General features: G+C 41.4%; 2 protein-coding genes across 7 annotated transcripts in view; both read right to left on the reverse strand.

Annotated features, from left to right (window-relative positions):
• The window catches only part of MLXIP (MLX interacting protein), a 55,335-nt gene extending 53,481 nt beyond the window's left edge, over positions 1-1,854 (reverse strand). For all 5 annotated transcript variants that reach the window (XR_009960154.1, XR_009960153.1, XR_009960155.1 and 2 more), the window contains exon 1: positions 1,484-1,854. Coding sequence is in view for 2 of the 5 variants with exons in the window: in XM_062589995.1 (XP_062445979.1) it covers positions 1,484-1,854 (371 nt within the window). In the remaining 3 variants the exon portion in view is untranslated. The remainder of the gene's footprint in view (positions 1-1,483) is intronic.
• A 3,278-nt stretch (positions 1,855-5,132) lies between these two features.
• Positions 5,133-26,059, reverse strand: BCL7A (BAF chromatin remodeling complex subunit BCL7A). Of its 2 annotated transcripts, XM_062590322.1 has the most exons (6): positions 25,852-26,059; positions 17,922-18,003; positions 14,330-14,426; positions 12,716-12,883; positions 9,718-9,839; positions 5,133-8,755 (listed from the first exon to the last, which is right to left on the reverse strand). In XM_062590322.1, the coding sequence occupies exons 1-6, from the start codon at positions 25,941-25,943 to the stop codon at positions 8,684-8,686; spliced, it is 633 nt and encodes a 210-aa protein (XP_062446306.1). In that variant the 5' UTR covers positions 25,944-26,059; the 3' UTR covers positions 5,133-8,683. The 2 variants fall into 2 exon arrangements, with proteins under 2 accessions (XP_062446306.1, XP_062446305.1); XM_062590321.1 differs by lacking the exon at positions 5,133-8,755 and having other exon boundaries at positions 8,770-9,839.
• Positions 26,060-26,098: the final 39 nt, after the last annotated feature.

A 26,098-nucleotide genomic window follows, 5' to 3' on the forward strand; every position in this document is an offset into this window, starting at 1 on the left:
GTTAGACTGATTTAGAAAAAAAAGTCACAAAGATATCAAGTAAGCAAACTTGAACCTGGGCAGGGCATTGCATGGGATGGAAACAAGCAAATCTTAAGGTAGCCAAGAAGAGAAACATTAAGGATATGTTTTTGTCATCTAAGAAAATATCTTCTGCACCTTGCCTCATCCTACCACCAATAAGGGCAAAACTATTTCTGCTGATTAGCACTCAATTAATGCATGTATATCACATTTCAATGTTTTCAAGTTTATATCACAGAATTATTCCTTCAGATTAAATGTGATTCTTAGTTTCAGAATCTCAAGAATACACTAGTGGAAACATAACATTAAAAAAAAAATAAAGGGCTAACAGCAGCTGGTGAGAAGACAGATGTGAAAAGTCTAGTTCTGTCACTCTGGTTACTTTATTGTACAAGCCGAGCAAGATACGTAAAGGCAGACTGGTTAATTTTTAGACAAGTTTTACACTTTTATTTTCATTTGTAATCACAAAGAGTTTATGTCCACCTTAGTATGCACCTACGTAAGGTTCCCTCTCTTGACAGTAATTAATAACTTGCAGGGCAAAAATAATCAAAATTAGAAGGTTGCTTACATTAGATTTTCTTGTTAAACATATGGAACAGACAGTTCTGCTTTTTCTCCTTCATTCAGCAGTACTTGGGGGAGGGGGGTCGTTCTGAAAACAGAACTAACATCTGTAAAACCAAGACAGAACCTGGGATGGGCAAAGTTCATTTTCCTTTATCAAGCTAACATGGTTCCTACACGCGAGAAGACGTACTGCCACGGAAACGCTCGGAAGAGTTTTCCGTCATCCCTTTTAATCAACTTCTCAAGCGTGCTTAGAAGGGAACCTCAGATTGGATCCAGTTTCTGCTACATCACGCGGAACAAAAGCTCGGAGCAGCCACACATCGTCCCCTGAGCCCGCTGCCCCCCGGCCCTGCCTCCATTTTGGAAGGCAGACAAAGGGAGCAGAGGCGGACGCAGCACCTCAGCAGAGGGATGCAAAGCGCGACCGAGGTCCGAGCCGCGGGCGCAGACAAACCCAGGAAGCGCTGCTGACCAGCGCCGGCCGCCGGGACAAAGGAAACGATGACAGACCCGAGTTTCTTGGATCTGCCTTTTTTTTTAAATATATTATTTTTTTTAAAAAAATAGCAATTAATTAGCTCGTAGATAGGCTAGGACACCGATATCTACTTTGCCCTTTCCAGATTCCTCCGGAGACGCCGCAGCCTTAAATGTTTCCGCAAACTTCCAAGCCCACTCGTGGATGCTGAGCGGTTTCCAGAGCCGCGGCGGGCGCGGCCAGCGCTCCGGCGCCGGAATTGGTTAAAATAAATAAATAAATAAAGATAATTTTGCAATTGGGAAGTGGAAGGGGGGTGAGTGGGAGGAGGAGGAAACCCCCACGCTAGCCTCCCCCGCCGAAACGCCGCGGCGGCGAAGGGCCCCAGCGGCGGGCAGGTACCTGTAGGCCAGCGACATGCACTCGAAGAGCTTCGTGAGGGAGGCGTCGATGCTGAGGCGGCCGCCGGCGCCGCCGCCGCCGCGGGCCGCCCCGAACTGGTAGGTCTGGCAGGTCTGTTCGTTGACCGTGTCGAAGTCGTAGCCCTTCTTGGGCGGGTGCTCGCTGTGAGGCGACGAAACCATGAAGTGGCCCGAGTGGATGATCTGGGGGCCCGGCGGCTGCCCCCGCCGCGGCCCGCACCGCCGCCCGCCGCCCGGCGAGACGCCGCCGTCGTCCGTGTCCGACGAGTCCTCGTCGGGCTCCGTGCGCGGCGACAGCGGCCCCGCCGCGCCCAGCAGCCGCGCCGGCCGCATGAACACGTCGGCGGCCATGGCCCCCTCTGCCGCTGCTGCTGCCGCCGCCGCCGGCCGAGCCCGCCGCGCTGCCGCCCCGCCCCAAGGAGCCGCAGCGCCCCCGCCGGGGCGGTGCCCCCGCCGGGACCGCCCCCCTCCAGCGCCCCGGGGACGCCCGGGCCCGTCTCCCCTCAGCGAGGCGCCCCCGGGCCGCCCGCGCTCGTCTCCCCTCAGCGACGCGCCCCCGGGCCGCCCGTCTCCCCTCAGCGACGCGCCCCGGGCTGCCCTTCTCCCCTAAGCGGGGCGCCCCCGGGCCGCCCGGGCCCTTCTCCCCTCAACGAGGCGCCCCAGGCCGTCCGTCTCCCCTCAGCGACGGGCCCCCGGGCCACCCACGCCCATCTCCCCTCAGCGAGGCGCCCCAGGCCGCCCGTCTTCCCTCAGCCAGGCGCCCCGGGCTGCCCTTCTCCCCTCAGCGGGGCGCCCCCGGGCCGCCCGGGCCCTTCTCCTCTCAACGAGGTGCCCCCAGGCCACCCGCGCCCATCTCCCCTCAGCGAGGCACCCCGGGCCGCCCGCGCCCTTCTCCTCTCAACGAGGCGCCCCCGGGCCGCCCGTCTCCCCTCAGCGAGGCGCTCCCGGGCCGCCCGCGCCCTTCTCCCCTCAACGAGGCGCCCCCGGGCCGCCCGTCTCCCCTCAGTGAGGCGCCCCCGGGCCGCCCGCGCCCTTCTCCCCTCAGCGGGGCGCCCCGGGCGGCCTCCTGCTCCGCAGCTCCCTTCTGGGCCAGCCTGGGCGCCGCGGGCCCCATCCCGCCCTGCGGAAGGCCCCGTTCCCCTGCTCGGCCCCTCGCAGGGCAGCACCAGGCCTGGGCGCCTCTCGCCTTGCCCCGCCACCCCCGTTCCTCAGGAGCCCCCTCCCGAGCTCTTCTGCAGCCATCCGCTTCCTGCGCTGTGCTGCGAGCACTTACAAAAAGAAAAAAAATAGAAAGACAGCATTTGTTTTTCCTTCCTTCCCCGTAAACTCGTGACATGGAAATGAGTTTCCGAGCTGGATTCTTTCGACCGTGCGGGGTTTGGCCCTTCTGGAGGCAGTGAGGATGCAGAGCTGGATTTTGCAGCGAAGGCATCGCAGGAAGGTGTGATTTCGGGGTGGTTTCTATCCACGAGAGCAAAGGGAGGCCCAGCAGCGACTGCAGAAAGGCGGCAGTGGCAGGCGCGGTGGTAGCGCTCTGTGCGCACCAAACGCAGACAGCCGCAGTTGTGTCATGAGCAAGAGCCCAGCTCAACAGAGAGGGCAGGATCATCCCTCCTGCCCCGCACCGAGAGCCATGAAGTTTCTTAGCCATAATTGACACCCTGCGGGTTTTGCACTTCCCCCTGGACTGCCGTCACAGAGGAAACGGCCCTCCAGGGCCGCCTGCAGCCTCGCCAGAGTCGCCGAGAAGGGAAGGGGACACGGCCCCAGGGCCTCATCACACGCCACCGCTTTCCTCTCCAAAACCCCAAGAACTGTCCCCATTCCTTGTTTATAAGTTAACTACTTTTCCATAGTGAGTTTTTCCTCCTCACTAAATATGCAATTACATGAAACACTAGAAGTATTTCACAGCTTTCAAACCATCTTGAACACAGTAAATGTGAAGCCACAGCTGCTGTTACTCTTGCTTTTTCCTGTTTGCGAAGAGAGATAACATTAAGTAGCTAGACAGCAACGTAATCTTCTAAGACAATTTAATAGTACTGTAGAACATATTTAAAACAGGGCTAGGAGTATTAAGCCGTGAGAAACATTTGATGCAATTTAGGTTTTTAAGGATAGATGAAGGGTTTTCTCCTCTAATCAGCCTAAGTGCAAATACTACAGATGCAAGGAAGAATGCAGGCCTTGCAATAAATCCTCTTGCCTTTTTAAGCTCAGTATTTAGCGACCGGTGCCCATCAGCAAGTCAAAGCTCCTTCCCAGTTGTCCTTTCCTTCTCCATAGCAGGGAATTCCAGGAGGCACAGGAAAACTTGAAGGGGCAAAAGCAACCAGACACCTCAGTGTAACATCTTTTGGATACACTTTTTTCTGAATGTTTCTGCACTGCAAAGTGAAACTCTGTAGCCCACCATCTTCTGCTGATGTTCTTCAACAGAGCAGGCTTTTAGCACAGGGGACAAGTTTAAACCTGAATTAGAATTCAGTAGACATAAAAGAGAGAAAAAGAGGTTCAAGGTTTTTAAAAATATAGTAAGTACTATGGAGTACACTGCAGTAAGAGATTATCCTCCTAAATCTATAGATACTTCGGTGAGGGACACGAGTGCAAGGAATCCTACCCCCAGCCTCAAACCATGGGGCTGACGGCAGGGACCAGGTACCCGCTGCCCTGGTGCCCTCCGCTGGCTCCTCTGCCTGTTCGGCCTCCAGGGGAGCCACACGGGCGACTTCCAGCTCCAAACCCACTTCTACTACTACCTCACTGGCCAAGCCTTACCTGCTCAGAGGCCTTTATTTCTGGGATTGTATTGATTTACATTGTTGCTTGTATTTCTGCTCTCTTCTATTATCTCTCCAGTTCCACTCTACCCTTATACTGCTGTGCTGATATCTGTGTGCAGATTAACTCACCAATCCAGAGTAAAAAATAAATACTAAGTAAAAATGGGTAGTTTTCTCCTAGATTAGAAAATTATAGGGGTTCACAAGAGGATCCCATGAGCACCCCAGTAAACACAAGGGAGGGAACAAAACTAGCTGGGAGCAAGCCAGCCAGCTGCAGCTCACCATTCTGGTTCTGGTGAACAGGTAGGTCAGTTCAGCTGTCTGCGAAACTCTGCAGGCTACTCTGGGACAGAGCACACAACACTGAAAATAAGCAGGACACTTCTTGAACAATAAAGAATCATTCTAAAACACTGAAGGAGTTTTATTCTTGCTAGCATCCGACCCAAGCGTCTTTTGAAACCAAAGCCTATTTCCCACACTATGTTGCCCTCCACCCTCCAAGTTACCATTATGCAATAGCTGAGTATCAAGCCAACAGCTACCACCTTAAATTAGCACGGTACCGTGTAGGTTGCTGTAAATACACTGGCCTTATTTATTACTTTGTTGTTCTTACTTTTTTGGGGGGAGGTGTGGGGGCAAAGTCCTGCTAAAATGACACCAAGACACCTTTGGTCCTTTGAAGTGAACCGTTTTACACATCACCAAATGAGACACCAGAAAATGCACATTTAAAAAGACTATTCGTAAAAACTGAAATTTATTTTAATTTGAAAAAACAAACTGAGATTGTTTCTTGATAAAAACTATTCACACAGCATTCATGTTGTGATTTTTTATTTTATTTTTGAAATGAAACCATTGTACATTGTACAAACCATAACTACTGATGGAATAAATAAGTGAAAAATTATACTGCTGTACAACACACACACACACAAATCATAAGATGGAAAACGATTAGGTACTGAAGAAAACAAAATTCTTTACACCTTCTAACAGGCCCTTAGATATAAAGAACATTCCAAAACATGACGATGTTTATGTATGAAGATAGCCACCCAAACCCAATATTTTTATACTGCCTTGTTGATTATTTTTGTTGTTTTGTAAGTGCCAGCACTTTTTGGAATGTTTAACAACTACTTTCCCAAGCATAAAAATTCCAAGGAATAGTTCTGCTATAAAATGTTTGGCTGAGTAAATCGCTTATTCGGAAGGCCTTCCCACATGTTCCACCAACTCAGCTAATTTACTTGCTTGCTTCTAGTTTCTTTTGCTTTTGTAAATGAAGCTCCAACATTCAGCACTGTAGCAAGGAAGCACTTCTTGATATTTGCACTATTTCTAAAACATTAGCTGTATGAGAACTTTCAGTCATCTTGAAGAAAATTACATCTCTCCTTCTGCTCCATGTCTCAATGCTTTCAATAAACCCTTTTTACAGTGAGTTCATAAAACAAGTTTCTGGTAGAGACAGGTCCAAGCCAAAAAAAGCTGGATTTAGATCTGATTTCAAACCTTATGTAGGTTTGAATCCAATATTCTGATTTGGTCCCATCTGTACTTTCTGGCATTAAAATGTGTTTAATCACATCTGTTGGCCCATAAATGTTATCAGGCACTTCAAGAAAAGACTAATAACAGTCTTATACACTATTTTGGATTTCTTCACACCAGATAATGTCAAAGTCTCTTCTCTTAGAAACTGACAATAACAGGTTTAAGAAACCCAAATCTATCTGCTTGTTCAGTTGTCTGTTGTCACTAGAATCTCTGGTTAAAAAAAAAAAAGTTCTGAATGTATTTTGTATAACCTGTAAATAAAGCATCACTATTTTAGAAACAAAGCCTCTAGAAATATGGTTATGATGTCTTATTTTTTAAGCCACAGAACAATGAACAGTTCTGAGCAGAAGCCACAGGAGAGAAAAGGAAATTTATAATTAAACCTGTTGATGTCAACAATGCCAATAAATGTTTCTATCTAATGAAAAATTTGAGGTATTTTAGTGCTATTTATATATTTTACTTCTTCCTAAAGCACAGGAATTAGTTCCTAAACCAAAAGTCTATTTATTCCCTTGGAAACACCTACAAAATTAAAATAAAAAACTTGCTGTGATGCACCTGAAGATAGTGATTAGTAAACATGACTACTTTTCAAAGGTGGCATCAGATTAACTTTGTTTCATCATTAAAAATAAGAAAAAGCTAGTAAATCAAAAATATTTGTAAGTTTGAATCTTTCTAGATTTGCCCATTTAATATATCAATAGAATTTCTCACAAAATATCACTTAAATCTGAATGTAGTATACATATAAATCAATTGTCATTGACCAGTTATCCACATTTTAGGCATACACACAATTCAAGAGAAAATGCTACCATTTCATTGCATACATTGTGCAAATATTTTTTTGGCTCCTCATTTCCTTATTTTCAGAATGTTAATGGACTTCATGATCAGACCAGAAATCCCAAAAACTTATTAGGGAGCACACTGTTTTCATGAATGATTTGCAATCCGATTTTATTTAGTTAAAATCCAAAAAGTTTATTTCAACATAAAGAAATAGTTCTGAAACTGAATGCTGTGTATTATTTGGAGTTTAATCCTACAAACATTTTATGGAAGGTCAGTATTGGCTCCCCAATCCTCCCTCCCTCCATTCCCTTCCCTGACTTCCCCATTGTTTTTCATAATAAAATGATAATTGCAAACGCAATGCAGTAGTCTAAGTGCAAGCCATTTTCACTATTGGAGAATTCAGAAATAAATAAGCTTAATGAAGAGCTAATTATGAAAATGTATCAACTGGAAGCAATTTTTTCATTTAAAAAGTATTTACAGTTCTTAGCTTACAAACTATACGCAACCATTTTCATAGCTATGAGATCATAATTTAAATTACAAGTTCCATGTCCCAAAGTGAAGACAGACTAAGGGCCTAATCCAGCAATATGCGTGTGTTTGTGTGTGTGTGTGTGTGTGTGTGTGTATGCGTGCACATGCACGCATGTGTTAAGAGTTTTCAAGTGAGAAATAAATGCTTCCCACCGACATCAGCTATTTATAACTGAGTGCCCACCCTGGAAGTACAAAGCCCACTGTAAGATCAAGCCCTTATGAACTGACCTTTGCAGTTGGCTGTGGACCTCTAAATGCCATAAATTTGAAGGGAGTTGCACATGCTCAGCGCCTTTCAATCAAGTTTAGCATAAGCATACTTCAACATAATTGAAAAAGAAAAAACATTTCTACCAATGATGTAGAAACCATGGAAACAACAAGGCTTATTTACAAGACTTGCTGAAAGGAAAAGAAAATCCCAAATACAGTATTGACCTGGAACATAGAAGTAAACATATTATAATGAAACAGTACAATAAAATCCAGTTCAGTGAAAACTTGATATCAAAAAAGACCAATTGAAAATAGGTTCACTGTGCATCAAATCCCTTTGACCCTATTTATGTACATAGTGGAACTCTTCTGTAAAGAAAGTTGTACCCAGTACAGCAATCTGGACCTAATACGTAAGTATTTTAACTGCTGTGTTATATTATATATTCAGATCTGGACTATAAATGGTAAACAGATGTGAACTTCTGATGAAGTTAAGTATTTAGAAGACCAAATTTACAGTTGCGAATGCCATGCATTCAATAAAAGATTTCCACTATAGCTGCTAAAATAAAATATCAAGCTCCTTTTTCTCCTTGGACTCCAAGAGTGAAAATGGCTTCCTGATCTTTATTTGTTAAAATTTAAGCACCAGGGATTTAAAATAATTTTTTAAAAAAACAAAAAACAAAAAAACCTACAAAACAAAACAAAAAAAAAAAAATCCCAAACAACCAACCAAAAAAAACCTTACTACATGGCATTATACAAACATAGGCCACTTTGCAAAGGAGACTGTTGCAAAACAACTTTTAAAAATTAGCACTGTTTTCAGAACACAAGGCACAAAACAAAAGCAGACATCACGCCAGAACAATGAACTTCACATGAAAGCTAATAACTGACCTGTACCATCCTTAAATATCTTACATTGTTAAATAGAGAAATGAAAAAAAAATACAGCAGCAACATAATTGTAATTTTGACTTTAGAAACAGTGCGTAGACCCCTCCTGAGTTGTTTACTCCAACCATTTCAGAGACAGTAACTTAAAAGTTCTCAATGTTTGTTTCACAGGAAAAAGTTTTCAGTGTCTGAGAAGTTAAACCTTTGTTAGGCTTTCTTGGATTTTTGCTTGGTAACTTGAAAAGTTAGGAGTTCTGTCCTCATCCAAGAGAAGATGCTTAAGTAAGGTTGTTCTATAATTAAGCCCACTGATGTACCTTACATAAAAACTGACCAGAAAAATCTATAGTCTAAATCTCTTCAACATTTTGTTGGGAAGCCTCTACTTTCATCTTTTTAGAAGGTGGCACTCCTTCAGAGTCCTTAACAGGGGAAGAAGAAAAACAGTCATGTTATCATTGCACCGAACCTCAGTGCCATGAACATCAAACAAGAAGCAAGAGCAAACTCCCTGGTGTGTCATTTGTAAAATACAAATTATCCCTGGACATGAGAATGACATGACAAGTCAATTTGTTTCCTGAAATCATTCTTCTACTTCCACCTTACCTGAACTTCTTTACACTTGTTGTCATGGGCTAAATTATAGTGAATATTCCAAATGCAACAGCCTTGATGCACGGTCATGTCTGGACTCCCCTTAGCTCCACACTCAAGCACAACAGTACACATGAATTTGTTCCAGCTGTAACCAAAGCAATCTCCACAGGACAGAACGTGCAAAGTTTGGAAAGAGTAAGGGGTGCACTGAAACAAGCCAATTATCCAGAAAGAAAATCAATGGACTGAACAGTGGTTATTTGAGGATCCCAGTGTGAGGGGACCAACTACAAGGATAATTTCCTCCCTCCCTTCAGAATTTGTCAGTATTCCGGGAAGTGTGCATGTCCACTGAATTGACAAACATACACTTTTCAACAGATATACCTATATCTACTTTTATAGAAGATATTTTAGTTCTGATCCTCTAAAGGGCCTTTCCAGTAGGTTAAGTCCAAAGAATTCATTAGTTGCAACAAATTTTAGCATTTCCTTACAAAACTAGCAGAGTCTAGTATAGGCAACCTGAAAAGTAAACTAGGTTAATCTAGTGTTACTGTTCAAGTTGAGTGAAATGCAAGAAGCCAAAGAAATGAACCGTACGAACAGAAACATGCATATGCATTTAATAGTCTACAATGTCCATTTAAAACTCTACTGCTGCTTTATTGCCATCGCCTTAGGAAATGAGACTAAATGTACAACTGGCGTCCTTACATTTGCCTTTTAAGAAAAATGTTCTCTTCCAAATTCCAAATAATTGGGCTTTTGCACTTAAGGTTACCTGAGAGTTTTTAGATGCCTCTGTAATTATATCATTTTCTCCAGAGGACTGAATTTCTGCTTTCTCTGAACTATTCATGGAATTTTCCACTGAAGACTGTGAATTCTGTTCGTCAGAGGTATCTGAAATTTTAAGAAATCATTTTAAATAAACAGCAAGAGCTTTTAGGATGTTTTTTCACTAGCAACATCACAAACATAAAAACTTCACTCATCAGTAACTATTAATGGAAACTTATATAACAACACTGTAAGTTGTAATGAAGTTCAAAGTCCAAAGCCAAAACCACAGGTTGCTGCCACTTGAGCAGACCTTTGCCTTCATGCTACCAGCAGGATACAATTGCTGGGATGAGTCCCTAGAGGGAGCTAAGCTCACATACGCCCTATATCACAAACCCTTTCAATGCTATTTGCAAACAAGTTTTAACATAAACTTTGTTAAAGGGTTGAACTCTCTGAAACTTGCTTTGAACCAGAATAGGCAGCTACAGAAATCACTGAATTGTTACAACACAGAACCTAAAACTGTGTGGCTAAGGAGATGGCATGAAATTATCTGAACTGAAATTCAGTCATATATTTAAAATCTACTTTTCTCCTTGCCACTACTTTTAGGTCAGCTTTTAGAAATTCATCTGACTAAGAGAAATTCATCTGGCTAGCTTAACCATGTCTGCTGCATGCATGTGGAAAAGTTTTCCAGTTTGCTGTGGTTCTTACCTGCTTCCAGTTTTTCTTCCCCCCTCCTCCTTTTTTAATCCTTTCCTTCTATCCCTCTAAAAAATAAATGACTTACACTGCAGGACTCAGGGTTAAAACACTCAGTCCACTTGAATGGAAAGCAGGAGAACTTAAAAGTCTTTACTGATTAAATTTCACTAAAGGTTGAATACAGTATGTTGAGACACAGGTTCACCAAAAAAAAAAACTCTGATACAAAAAAAAAAAAAAAAAAAAGTATTTGTTTCTGTATCCACACCAACAACAGTATAAAAACTGGAATTCATTCTTCCCCTTTCCCTATTCAACTCATTTAAAGATCTGAGAATTCCCTCAAGTGAGAAAGAAGTCTATGCATGGAGTCAGGGTTTAGGAAGTGATCTCTCCACATATCCCCGATTCAGACAAACAATTATTCTAAATGAAGAAAAACACAAAATTAAGACCCTCCCCCACTACCTGTGGTTAAAGAAGATGGCATAATTAGCAAATAGCGTGTATTTTTGTGGCATACTGCGTAAAAAGCATCACAAGTATTTCTGGAAGTTTCACTAACTTTACATAAAGTGAACTCTATAGTAAGCAGTCTCAAACATCAGATTCAAGAAATCCCAGCAGAATGAGCTTCCCCTCCATGTCCCACCAGAACACACCTCCATACTGACTAAAGAAACAACTCTCACAAGTCAGAAGAAATTTGAATTTTTGTTGTGCATGTCTCAGTCTATACAGCAATTTGAGCTAAGAAGGATTCTGTGCTGTGCACATCTCCCCACGACAAAAATAGACCTAGAGAAATTCCCACAATGGACAGCTCAGAGCTGCTGTTCCTCTTCCACTTGCTGCTGACCTTTGGGTAAAAGAATCCAGACTTGAAACTGTCAAGCCCAAAGCTATTCCAATGCCTGCAATGACTTGTTAACATAGATGAAATCAATTTTTTTACTGTTTTCTACTAAAAAAAATTCACATGAGGTGTTTTTGACCACCCGAACTGCACCTTAGCTTTGAGGAACCTTCTTGATGTCAGCATGGTAATGTAAGATGCACAAGGTCATTAACCCTATCCAGCTGAGTAATGTCATAGTTCAAAGGGTTTGATCAAACATCACTTCTGGTACATGAAGAATTATCTAATAAAAACACAGCATATAGTCCTTTTAGTAAGGAGTACTTTTTGTTATTACTTCTTCACCTCCTTTTACAGTAAATGGCTCTGGAACTAATCCAGAGAACCTGGTATGGTTTTCCCTGAATCTATACATTCAGTCACAGGAACATGTATGCTATGTAAAAACCTTACACAAATAGGTTCAGACAATATTAAACTTAGGAGGAAACCCACACAGTTTACCATGATCAAATAGGTCAGCTGAGATTTTCTTTTAAGGCTATGGCTTTCTGACATATTTCAATTTCATGATAATTTGGTTGTCAAATTTTAATCCTAATTAACAATGACATCATGTAACCAAGATAAAAGATCTAAACTTAAATTCGTTAGTGGATCTGCTAAGTTAAGAATGGAATCAGTAGGACATAATTTAATTGCTTTGCTATGGAAAGAATTCTGAAAACAAATTATTAGAATAGTGTTAAGGACATCTTTTATCTGTTATAATAGGATGAGGAAAATTAACTCCTAAAGAATAGAAATACAGAGCATGTTCCAATAACCCAAAATAATGCTTAAAGAGCAATGTTTAGAACAATATTTTAACCCTTACATATTTTTAATCTTTGAAGAACTGCAGTAAAATATTCTAACTCTTTTAGAAATTTAGGATCAAATTCAAAACCAGCTTTTGAGTAAGTAATTAGCTGGGCTAAGGACAAAGAAGAAAAGATTATAGTTTACACAATAAAAAAAAAAATCATTGACAGCTATCTCACCTCCATTTTATTTTCTTGTTAGGTAATGAATACTCCCAGATCTACCAAAACAACACTTCCTAGGATGTGTGATTAAATGGTAAAAGCAGATTTTGAATGACTTCTTTTTTGAAGACTGAGATTATGATAGCAACAAACTGAGTATTTTGTTTGATTTCTCTCTAAAGAGACCTTGAATGTCGATCTGACTTCTATTATTCTTTGGAAGGATCTTTGGGAGGCACAAGAGGCTTGCCACATTTTCATAGAAATGTTTGAGAACTCAGAAGCCATTTCTTTCAAATTGTTACTATTCAGTCTTTAAAATAAATCAGTAGATAAAATACATCAGAGCTAAAGGATAACTTTTTTGCTCAAGTTTGGAGACAATCTTTTCAGTTTACCTTCTGAGCCAGGTTGCTCCTTTGCTTCTGTCTGAGTTTCATCAGACTTTACTTCAGTGCCATCTGCTTGTGTTGTCAAATTCTGTTCTGGTGCTGGACTTGAATTACTACTGTTTTCTTGTTTTATCGGAGAAGCATCAGCTATTGAGCTCTGGTTGCTATTATCATCTGTTAAGAAAAGAGTTAAAATCAAAACATTCTAGTTTCATAAGATCTGAATAAAAAGGACACCTTAATTCTTCCATATTTTCATTTTTTCATGTATTATTCCCAGACAATGTAGGCCATAGTCTAGCTTAGTGGAGAGCTGAGCAAATCCAGAAGCATTTAGACTAATACTGTGTTTGAACTTTTTCTACACCATCACCACGATGTTTTCTGCCCTGGCAGCCTATGCTGTATTACAGGTGTTTTCAAGTCAAAACATCATTAGTTAAATTACATGCTAGGCATGCAAGCTCATCTACCTCACTTTGCAGCTGCATAATCACTACATCCAAAGGACTACAGGAACACATAAGCTGGTGATGGGACCATCCCTTTTCAGAGCAGCCTGAAGTCAGATCAGATTAAGTTTATCATGAAATTGTACAATATTGCTTAAAAACACAAATGATAAGTGATTAAAAAAGAAAGTATTACATTCACTTCACAGACGAGGGAACAAGACTTAAGAAAATTAAATAACCTGACCAAGTCAAAAATTAAGTAGTCTGCAACACAGATCAAAAATTAATCCAAATCTGTGAATATCCTGCTCAATCCTTTAATCGCAAGGCCATACTTGCTATGAACACTGCAAAAGCCAACCATGAGGCAATAAAAATGCAAATAAAGCTGAAACAAAAAATTTACATCCCACCAAAAAGTGATCCTCTATAATCAGCTCAACTACTGCCACATTCTCAGTCATAATTGCTATGCAAACACCTAGAAGATAAAAAATTAAAACAGAGATGAGCTGTGAAGGCTCCTCTGTAATAAGCACCATGTTAACATTCAACAGTTCACACTTTTTAAAATTTTCTTAATTGATCTAATAGTGCCTGGCTCTGGAAAGCAAAAAATGTTTCCTTAACTAGTTAATTTGAGCAAGCTCAAAACTTCCCGGCAGAAGGAAGATGCAGCAGAATCACTACTTAGCACTAACAGACTACTTCTGTCCTGACTCACCTGCAGCTGTTGAGAATAAATTTTAAACACAACTCAACAAGTATAAAGCCAGGATATACAGTGGCAGTTTGGGGAAGGGGGTGTCCTTTCTGTCCTCCTCCCCCCACCCCCAAACAAACAAACAAACCCACATAAGCTCTACAATGTTAAAACTTCACATAGGTAAGCGTATGGCATTCTGGATGGTAGATATATGTATTTTCTCACATTCAGCACCAGCAACAATTTACTTTCACACACAGCTCAGATGAAAATGGCATTTAAAAACCATTAAGACATCTACAAAATAGAAATCCAAAGCACCAGATGAGTATCTGATGTCACTCTTTGGCCCAACCATGGTGCTGTCCATATAACTGACCAATGGAGAATCTGACATGGCTAGCTTATACTTTCATAGTAGTTTAGCAGGGTAATTGGGGCTGACCTTCTCCCACTCACCATGCATGTCCATCATCCCTGGAGAGGAGCTGTTTTCTGGAGTGGTAACTTCAGAGCCACATTTTTCATCTTTGCCTTTTTTCTTATTCTTATTTTTCTGAGAAAAAATAAGTATCCAAATAAATTAGATCACCAGGAAGAAAAATTCATGTCAATATAAGGCTCTTCTCACTCATTACCCGGTAAGCATCTTACTTAACTTTCAAGTGATTAAAAAACCCAAGAACCACTGCAGTTTTCAGGAATGCATTTGTCCTAATGATCACAGGGACATTTTTGTAATTGCATTCTTTGTAAGTGTCACAAAGCACTAGAACATCTAGGTTCTTATCCAAAAATTCTAGTAATGGTTAGCACTTGAACATGTTTCGTCTTCAAACCACTGCACAATTTTCGTAAGACTACAAAATTCTCAGTGCTATCCCTCATTCTACAAACGTGCCATCTGAGGCACAATGACGAGTGCCTTGCTGAAACCGAGTAAAAGAATTTGGGAGCTGCACGTGGCTAGTTGTGCTAAGTCCAAAGAGCTACCAAAGCAAGGCCAAAAGAACCCCTGTTACAACAATTAAAGGAAAGAACATCACTGATCAGAGATTTGGGAAACTATACTGTACGGCACGTATATGTGTATATTAACTCCTAGCTTGGCAGTTAATACTCCCAGCCTGGGAGTTACCCAGCTTGGTATATTCTCTCTTTCTTATCAGGAAGCTTGTAGAATGCACCTAGAAAGTATGCATGAATACACAACAGGAATGATGAGAGAGAGCTAGGATTTTAACACTAAGATGACAGCTATTTACCTCTTTCTCAATGACCAAGACCGCAGAGATCTCCTCCTTCCCTAAACCTGATGCTGTTTATTCATTAAAACTAAAGAATGAAGAAAAATCAGACTGACCTAAAACAAAGAGCATAAAAAAAAAAGAGTCCTACATGAACAATAGGTCAAAACATGCTTGTGACCAAAAGAACAGTACAAACTGCAAGCATTAAGACAAAGGAAGAGACAGCGGCATCCATCACGTGGAAAATATTTGTCTGTTAAGAGATGCAGCACTTCCAATTAAGAGGTGATGTAATCGGTCTCACAGGAGAAAGAGCCAGCTGCACTGCTTTTGGAGGATCCTGCATGCCTGCTGAGAAGACAATTAAAAGCCTGACTCTAGGAGGAACGTTCAGCAACTCATCTATTCAGATAAGACAGCGCCCTCCAACAAGGGAAAAAATAAAACCACAGTCAAATATAGTCTAAGACTGCAAAAGAAATTCAACAAGTGAGATCTTGAAACATTTTTCCCTCTACTTTAAATATATTATTTGGCTTTTTTTAACTGCATTTTTACTTCTGAGAGAACAAATGAAATAACTCAGATTTTATTCCCATATATGGAACTGAGGTGAAAGCATATGGAATTCTTTAACCTTGCAAAACTGATATTCAGAGGGGGTATAATCTCTCAGCGAATATTTCTTCTTCTTTTTTTTTTTTTTTGGCAAAGTGAAAGGCTACTTTTGGCACAAGAGAAATATTGATAAAATGACTGCAAGAAATTTAAGCTGAGATTAAAAAAAAAAAAAAAAAAAAAGTTTAAGCTTAGCTATCAAAGCCATGAGGTTCCATAACAGCCTTTCAAAACTAGTAGGAAGCAAGAGCCCTCCTAATTAATTCTAGTTTCAGAAAAAAGATTAAAGTGGCTTAGGAAGACTCCATTCCTCTATACTAGTAAAAAGCGAGTATTCTCCACCTGCTCCTGCACACACAGATGAAATCAGGTATAAAAGGATGCCTATAATCAAACAGCTAAGATAACCCCTATCTGATATTTATTTGTTAAAAATGTTCAGAATATTTTGGGGGGAACTTCAAGAGCCTAAAGAGAAACCTTATGACATCAAGTCTGCAGCATCTGGAGCAGCACAACAGCCTCTACTTGTGACAAGTAGAATGTGACTGTAGGATGCTAAAGTGACTGGTTTTGAAGGAATGTCCTAAGTTCAGCAAATTTGGGGTCTAAACCTAAAAACTCACTAGTAATGAACAAAATGGCTCAAATACTGCATCTAAACTCTGTTCATACAGGCTTTACATAAACTCATGCTTATTAAGAGAGAATCTAACTTTAGGATTGGTAGCAGTCACATTGAAAATCAATCTAAAAACCTAGCTAGAAAATTGTTTACAAAGCACTGTGGTATCCATCATACAAGCATAGCTTGGCCGTAGGAAACCCCTGAAATAGCAACACACAAGCCTAACTACCTAAAATCACAAAAATAGCACCACCTTTTCCCTCAGTACATCGCAAATAATAAAATTAAGACCAAACATTTGAGAACTAGTCAGAATGAACAAATTTCTGTTAAGAAACCAGGAAAAGTTTCACAATTCACTAGTAATTATTTCATAGAAATTTCACTGCTCAAGCTTTGAAAGAGCAGAAGCAGCTCACCATGACTGCTAGAGTCAAGAAAATGTTTGGCGTACCCAAAGGCACAAAAAGAAACAGACTCTGCTTAAAAGAACCCTATTCAAAAACAGGTCTTGAACATGGACTTTGAATAAGGCATGTATGTGAAACTTTTGAAAACTATTACTTTTATACACTTACTAGTCAAATAGTGTTCTTCCAAATAGGACTTAATTCACATTTCAAATAAAGTAAAACTACGGGACAGCCCAAGGAAAGAGCACCAAACTAAGGACATATACCCAATTACGTCATTAATTTACTGTGGCAACACCAATTAATATTCTCTCTGTAACAATACATCCATTTATAAAATAGGAATAACATTGATAACTAAAGCTGAAAACAACGTGTAGGTGCTGTCAACTTTGATTTTTATACTCACTGTTCTTACACCATATGACTGTATCTTGGGAAATAAACAGTACTTCCCCAGTGCACACTAAGAATGTAAATACGATGCATATACAAAACATTTACCATGAGAAAACGGACACTACAATAGAAGCATCTGCTGTACTGCTCGATGGACACCTTAAACAATACAGATGATCTCACAGTTCCACAGGGTTTTCCTATCCTTACTTCAATGTTTTGTGTCTCTTTTTGAGCAAAATGGCAGTGGTGCTTAATGATGCACAGACAGAAGAATGCATTCTCTAAACAGTTTCGTAGCAACTACTTTCCTCTAAAGCATCAGGCAGGAAAAAAGGGAACTGTAATTTTCATATATATAAAAACATATATTATATACACATATTCATATGTGCATATATATGTTTATATAAACACACACACATATATTTCCTTTATTATGTTGGGAAACGGTTTCAAAATCAATTGCAAATTAACTACAAAAAAATACACGTTTCAAGTGCAGTGTTTACTACTTATCTAAGAATTGATCCAACTTGACTCAGGGAAGACTGCCACCTATTGAACCATCAGCATCACTTTCTGTGAAAAATCAACATTTCCCCTAGAGCTCTTACATTCAAATGCTGGAAAGACCCACACTAGTCTTAACTTACAGGCTCAAAGAGGAGCATATTTCTTCTGACCTTCCTGAAAAATGATTCTCTACATCTTCTAATAGCAAGACACTGCAGGATACTTACATCATCGACTTTAGGCTCTGTTACCGGTACCCATTTGTAAATCCTTAGGGATGTGTCACCAACTGTCACCCACTTCTTCTCCCTATAAAATTATAATGCAGGAGAATTTAAACTTCATATTCAAAATAAAGTGATCTACTATTGTAAGTTGTCAAGGATTTAAATAGGCTATTACATCGTCTTTAGTGCAGTATTGTGCAAATTGTTCTTTGCATTTCAAAAATTTGTTAGAGCACTGCTAACTTGCAGAATTCTGAGGGCTGTTACTTGTCTAGGTGAGTAACTGCGGTAGCAGTAATGAGACCTGGATTAAAGGTATAGTTAAGAAGAACAGCTATTCAAAATGCAGATTTAATGCTTACAGTTTTCACTCAGCTTTACAGATAGAAGAGTTTTTAAACAGACCAGTGTGTTTTGGTTGTCATGAAGCTGTTTAATGGTATTAGAAATCTAAATGCATTTTGACCATCTGAGGTTTATTTTTAGATAGAAATCTGCTGTTAGCAATTTAACATTCACTCAACACTCCTGTCAGACAGTTCTGAAATTTTAGCCTTAGAACCAACAGCCTTATTGGTAGCAATATGTGCTGCGATGCAGAATTCAGATCCAGGAGAGCCTGGCTCTCTAGGACAGGAAAGGCTGTGAAGGCTACGGGAGAGGGAAAAACCATAACCTGCAGCACTCTGTGCAGCCCCTGCCAGCCAGCCAGCAAGTCAGGACGCTGACAAGTTGCGAAGGAAACCTGGCCGGAGGGTGTCACTACATTACGGGGTCATGCAGACACAGAGCGCAGAGATGGAAAGGATGCTGAACGCTGAGTTAAGGGATGAATTCCTTGAACTCTTTACATCAGAACATTAAAGCAAGGTCCATAATGCCAGAGAAATTTCATCCAGTTTCTGTGATCAGTTTTCAGGTCACAGATTACCACTGCTGGTTCCTGGGTTTGCAATATAGCTCTGCAAAAGGATCAATTAGAAGTTAACAACACAGACCAATTCCATCAACTATGCAGGAACATCTGAAATTAATTTGGCATGAGATCTCAAAATAAGCATTTTTATTATTTCTTTTATAAAAACACATTTAAGTAACAGATTTGGAATCTAGTTAGAGATTAAAAAATGTTCTTTGCAGGATGGGAGAAGCTGAGTGCGACTCCAAATACATGCGATATCTCAGTTTTTAGAGTTTCCAGAATCAAAAGCAGCCACATTGTACAAATGTCACAAACACCCTACTGACCATTTGTTTCAGCAACTAAAGCCAATCTTATTTGTTTTCCCTTTAGAGAAGACACTTTCTTGTCCCCCCACCCCACCAAAAAAGAAAATTTATAAGTTTTGGACCTGTCCACAGGGACATTTTAATTAAAATATATAGTTTTCCCACTGCACTTCCTGGAGTGCAGTTTATCTAAACACGTTTAGATCCATCCATTTAGGTATACTAGATGGCTAAAGTATGTCTAAAGACAATTTTATGCTAATTTAGAGTTCTAGTGCTAGACGTGATAAAAATGACAGTGGAGATGAGGGCATGTAAACAATGAAAGCAGACTTAATTGTGAAGCGATGAATTTTGTTTGCTTTTGGCTTTTTTAACGGATACAAGACAGACTAAACTTATTTCTAGTTAGAAAAACCTTTGAAATTATGGAAATAGAATCAGCTGGAAGATTTTGCTTTGGGTGGGGGGAGGTGAATAAATGTTTAAAAATCAAGATTTTAGTCTTTTCCTACAGCAAAATATTACTTAGAGATGCTGCACTGGAAAACCAAAAGTTCAAGATACCTGTTAGCATCTCAAAGCAGCCTCACACAGCATCTTCACTGGACAGACTGTAGAACACAGGAGGAAACCTATATTAGTAACTTTTTCTTTCTAGTATTAAAGTTAGCCCTGACATTTTAATTCTTTTGAGCTTCTTAAGTAACCCTTTAAATTTCGATAACCTTTCAGCTGTAGGGACTTTTTTCCTTTTATGATTTCAATACACACCATTTCAGACAACAACGGGAATAAAGATATTTTGTGATGGAAGTACACCAACATCCCAGTCCTGCAAGCACTTATGGTTAAAAAGAAAACCCAACAGTGAACTGCTATTATTCAAATATTTTTACATATGTAAGTATTTGCAATATTGAAACTTTAAGACCATGAAAGTATTAATAAAAAAGCACAAGACAAGCTCCTCAAACTCTTAATAAAATAAAGTCACTGGCAGCATAAACATGAATTCGTTAACAAAGAAATGTAATGGAGTTTCAGACATCTAAGATCAACAGGGTAAAATAACTTCAGAATTTAAGAGGTTTATTGCAAATAAAGCTTAAAATGTTATCTGTAGTATTTACTGCCCGTTTCAAAAAAATCCACAAAAATAAAAAACGGTTCTACTCTGAATCCTCACCCCACCCTCCTTTTTTCTTCTTCTCTTTTGTGCAAAGTCATGACTCCAGCCTGCTTTTCAGGGCCATTCCTTTTCATTTGGTTAGAATTGACAATTTATTCGTGCTGCCCCTAACACTCAGTTTGCTGAAGCTGCACAAACTACAAAATACTCTGGCTAACCAGAGCACGCCAGAGCCAGAATGAGGAACTCCGGAGCTCTCACGCCTGCCCTGTTGTGAATCCCTGCTTAGGTTCTCCACGTGTTTCCTTTCTGCAAAACGGATCTGCTGTTGAACCCACTCATCTTGGGACGCTGACCAGAATGCCACCCAGGCAAGTCAACCTGGGTAAGTCAATTGCCAACTTTGTTAGGCAATCATCAGGCAACACTTTTTATTAACTACCCTGTCACACCATACAGGGTGACCTCTGTATAGACTCGTGGATTGGAAGAGAGAGAGGAACACTATCAACCTGAGAGTTATTCAGACTAAGGATTTGGCAATTACCAAATTCAGTTGCCCGTGTCTACCTGACAAACTCCACAGCTTTCCAAAAGACATTTTCCTGGTTTTAAACCTGTTCTTCCATAAATGACCCAAGCTAACAAAAGGGAAATGTCAAAACTGAAAATACACACAATACTTCCCAGTATGGAAGATTAAAACCAGGAAAATGAAATTATCTTAAATGTTTTAATTATAATAAATTCAGAAACTAGTCAATGCAACAGGAAAAAAAAGCCTTATATTTATCTGAAGTTGTGTTAAAACATTCTTAGATTTTGAACCATACCATTTTAAGGACAGTCAAGTATATGCACAGTAAGCATTAATATCAACACTTTTTTAGCTCTTTACTTAGCCCAAGGCACACTACTACCCTAGAACTTACATAATTATATACTAAATTCCCCCTTTTAAATAACTCAAGACTCATAAATATATTTATATTTTGAATAATAACACTAAAGCTCCCAAGATGAGCATCTAATTCCATGTATAAAAGTAATATACTGGTGAGCAAACACAACAGTGTATATTACACTTATACGTAAAGTGTCAAGGCAGCTTTTGCAGCAGCACTGAGTGCTAGAAACATTCGATGGCAGGGAAACAGAAAGCCTTTACTGCCAACATGTTACCACTCAAGAAAGGGCTTTCACACCCGCGTGGCTCTGTGCGGTGACTACCGCTCATCACAGCGATGGGCTTTTGCACCAGGGCTGCTCCCACACGGCCCATCTTCTGCTGAGGATCACGAAGTGGCGTCATAAAGCTGAATTTATCACATCACGCTCACTTGCATTGCAACCGAGTTTGGTGAAAATCACAGAATTATGACCTCCCTGTGGGATCGAGCACAGGAGAAGGGGGGGGGGATGCTGTTATTACACACACACAGTGCTCTCAGACACAGAAAAGAGGTTTTTTTTTTTAATGTAGGCTTGCTTTTCAGAGCACGCCTATTGCTACGTAGATGTTTGTCTCGATTCTAACACGAAGCTGCCCCAAACATACATATGGTGTCTCTGGACCATGCTGCAAATACAATAAAACATAATGTAGCATCAAAATGAATGGAAAAGACTAATGGTTAAGGACATCTCTCTCTCGCAATTTAAGTATGTTACATTATGAGAGTCCCCTTTTAACTTACATACGCCAGCCTGTTTTTAAGCAAGTTCTGCTAGGTTCCGCACTGCAACAAGCACCTTTTCTTACAGTAATGAGAAACACGGCTTTACATATAAGACTCCTCCTTTACATACATCCAACTTTCACTGAAGTCAGAGAGCATGTCCTGGCTCAAAGAGAAATAATTATGAACCAGAAAAACTATTTTGCAATTCAACCATGATAACTTGTGTTCGGATAACTACGATATTTCAAAGTAGTTCCTCTGCGTACACTAGAAGATTTTTAACGTCAGTCACCACTACGTGAAGTACAATCTTAGCAGGAAACCAAATGCAGCCAATGTCTTACCTACCAGCCTGACTAAACTAGACAGACAATCTGGTAGTATCAAAGAGTCAGTCTTTTCTAAAGACATCATGTTAAGAAGTTCTATGCCTCAACTACTTTTCAGATTGAAAATCTATTGCAAGAAGGAAGCATGAGCAGCAAAACCTGCAGAAACTCAATCTCCGAGCATTACATACCACACAAAAATATTTTACAAAGTCTGAAAGGAGACAATGAACAGAAAAGCCACAGTCACACTGCCTAGAAACTCTGCTCCCTAACTAGCCACAACTAGAGATCCCAACCAGTGTTATCTGGGAAGGTAACATGATCTCACTGCCTACAGTCATTTTGCTCCTCAACTTTTACAAAATATGCTTTGTTTTAAGCTACATCCCAGTCAAGTCTGCTTCAACAGCTGATTCTCTTCCATAATAAATACTTAGTACTTTCTGCAACTACATCCATCAGTTCTCCAAGTTCACCTCTACTTTATGAAGTGCTATCACTATCCCTAGATTACTGCTTTGATAAACAGGGGAGAAAAAGGGAAAATGACTTACGCAAAGACACTGCAATTTAGTGACAAGACAGCCGAAGATTTCCTCATTACTGGTGCATTCCCTAATCAGGACACCTAGTCAGCCACACCATGCCTCTATCCTTATGTTTGCATGGATGTCCAGAAGTTCAGAAACCCCAGCTACTCAGGCAAATTATTTCGCTGCCTCCTAAGACATCCAGAAACTTAAACTTGTATGCCACTCATGGCAGGTTTTTTTTCCCAGTGTAACTCTGCATCTTCTATCATTCAATAAATCTGACTTACTTTTTTTTTTTTTTTTAAGAGCGTTTCTACTATTTCGTAATGCTGGTTGAGAACTCAACAGTTTTTGCCCCTCTCTTCTTGAGAGCCTATTTAGAATCTACACATACTTGTCAATAAAACAAAAGATAATCCCATACTGTTTATAATTCATTGAGTAAAATTTAACTTGGATGATTTTTTTAATAGACTGGAAGAAACATGGCAACTATTGTTAAGAAAAAGTAGGTCTACACTCTTAGCCATAGAAATATAGCATTCTGCCACGTAAACACAACACAACCACGTATTTTGTAGGATACGTGCTAGGGGTTTTCTAAAATAGATGCTCATTCACGACAGCAATTTAAACAAAAGAAATTAGCTTTAATCTTGAGATTTATGCAACTGTAACAACTTTACCATTTACTACCATAAGCTAAGCTCCAGTAATATCAAAAGTGCTAGGCGTGATACAAACATGCATGACGATGGATACCTGCATCAATGGATGGATTTCTGTCTAAGAACGAATTTGTATTTTCTACAGGACAAGCTCTGTGCTGATGGGAACTCACTTCAAATAGGCATGCACATACACGTGGCAATACAGGCACATAGTAATATTGCACAGCAAGGCTGCTCTGCACCTTCACGTACTGAGGGAGTGCCAGCCACTGGAGCCACTGTCAGTTTAGAGAAGTTTGCAATACGGGCTGCAGTACAGAAATGCAGCACTCCACATGTACAAGTCTCAGAGAACTCTATTCTATGGAACATTGTATGCAAGGTATTTTAATCCTCAGTGGCTGCATTTCCACAGAAAAGCTGTGGATGGCAACAAATTGCTCCTATTATGCAAATGAAGCTGCACACTGAAAATTGCCTATGTGGCTCTTTATAGACTAGCAATTCCTACATCTTAGGAAGTTCAATTTCACAAGACAAGTCTTCTCAAAACATTTGAACCACAAACACAGAATCTCTCTTGCTAATTTTCCAATGTACTTGACTGCAAGCAAGCAGGGGGAAAAAATCATGAGATTTACCAGCAAATTATGATTCCTTTAAATATATGAGAAATGGTTTGTGTAAATATTTGTGACATGTACAGGCAAAAAGCCATATGAATACTTCTGACAGCAATCAGAAGAAACACTTTGCATGATTCTGTACAGTAACCCTTTCAAACAAGCTCTCTCTCAGGAGGGTTAAAATGTACAAAATCTATTTATACCCTAAGATTTCTGTTTTATAGGGGAAGCCATAGCAACTGACATGATGGCAGAAAGCGCTTGCCAAGAAAAAAAAAATGATGTTTTGTTGAATGGCCAAGCTCCTGCCTCTACTCTTCTCTGAAATCCACCAACTAGGACTCAAAGGAAACGTGCTGCACTCATGAATGAAACACCTACAAATAAAATAGTCCCACACATCCAACAATGCTACTTTTTGCTAAAAAGTACTCTCCCTTCGCTATACAGCTTTGATCTTTCATAGCTGGCCAAAAAGCCAGCAAACAGCACTTAAAAACATCACCAGAGAAGAAGAGAGTTCCTGAAATCAGCAGAGCTGTAATCCCGCGACTGCTTCGCTCCCCGCACAATGGAGGGATTCTCCGAAATCCCCGTCTCGTGCCCTGCGTTACCGGACACACATTTTCATTCTTTGTCCAGCTCAAGCCAACTGGCCCGCTCACGTGCTCAAGGCCATTTAAAAACGCAACAATCCATTTTGCCAGGATAACAAACACATTTAATTTCTGCATTTTGTTTTTAATGCAACCAAAGCATTTAGCTGTAGATTACAAGAAAAGTGCTCCCTTGTTTTATAAGGCTCAAAACAGCCCAGCTATGCATGCTAATGCTAACCAAAGAGATTTTCTGCGGATTTCACATGTTTAAGAGAAGATTTTAAAATACACGCACAAAGACTACTGAACAGTTTACTTGCTGGAAGAAAGATCCATTCTCAAGTCACACTGGCACTGCCCCTTACCCCTCCAAAACCACTAGACCGACTGTGCAGCACACTGCAATAACTGCGTTTCGCTGTATTGTCTGAACACCTCGTGTCGATTTTCGTAATAAAGGCAGAAAAAGACAAAAGAATGAAGAAAGGGGGGGGAGAAAAAAAAAGCCAAAGCACTTTTAAGGCCTAACAAAAGGGGATGATTTCACTGGGGGTACGACCTTTAATTCTGTATTTTAAAGCAAGTTCAAGCAGCGATCCCGGCCTCTCTCGCTCGGGAGCGCCAGGGGCAGGCGACCCCAAACCTCGGCACCGGGGGGGAACTGAGGAAAGAAGAACTTGAGTTGTACAGCGACGTTTTAACGCTTTTTTTTGGGGGGGGGTGGTTTTTGGTCTTTTTTTGCGTCTCTCTCCCCACTTCTCCGAGCGGCAGCTGCGCGCGACCCCGCTGGGCGCGGAGCTGGCCCGGGCCGCTGCTCGGGGAGGGCGGCGGGAGGAGCCGGGATCGCGGCCGCCTGGCCGCTCCGCGGGCCCGGGAAGCCGCGCGGCGGCGGGCCGGGGCCGGGGCCGGAGCTGGGGCCGGGCCGGGGGCTCGGCCGCACAATGGAGCCGCCTCCGGCCCTCACACGCCGCCGCCGCCGCCGCCTTCATGTGACTCGCCGGAGCGAAATGGCTTCTGGGTGCCGCCGGCTCCCCCGCCCCCCGCGGCCGCCGCCGGGCCGCGGCCCCGCGCGGGGCGGGCGGGCAGGGCGCGGGGTCCCGGCGCGGCGCGGCGCGGCCCGCTCACCATTTGCGCACTTTCTCGATGGCCGCCATCACCCGCTTGATATCATCCTTCGCCCGGCTCCGGGTCTCGGCCCGCACCGACCGGCCCGACATGCTGCTGGGAGGAAAAGGGGGGAGGGGGGGAAGGGGGGGGAAGGGAGAGGGGGAGGCGGCCGCGGGGAACGCGGCGCTCGGCTCGGCGCGGCGCGGCGCGGCGCGGCGTCGCTCCGTCCGCCCGCCCGCACAATGCTCCCTGCGCTCCGCTCCGC

Source organism: Rhea pennata, chromosome 17, assembly GCF_028389875.1.
Source record: "Rhea pennata isolate bPtePen1 chromosome 17, bPtePen1.pri, whole genome shotgun sequence".
NCBI classification, from domain to species: Eukaryota; Metazoa; Chordata; class Aves; order Rheiformes; family Rheidae; genus Rhea; species Rhea pennata.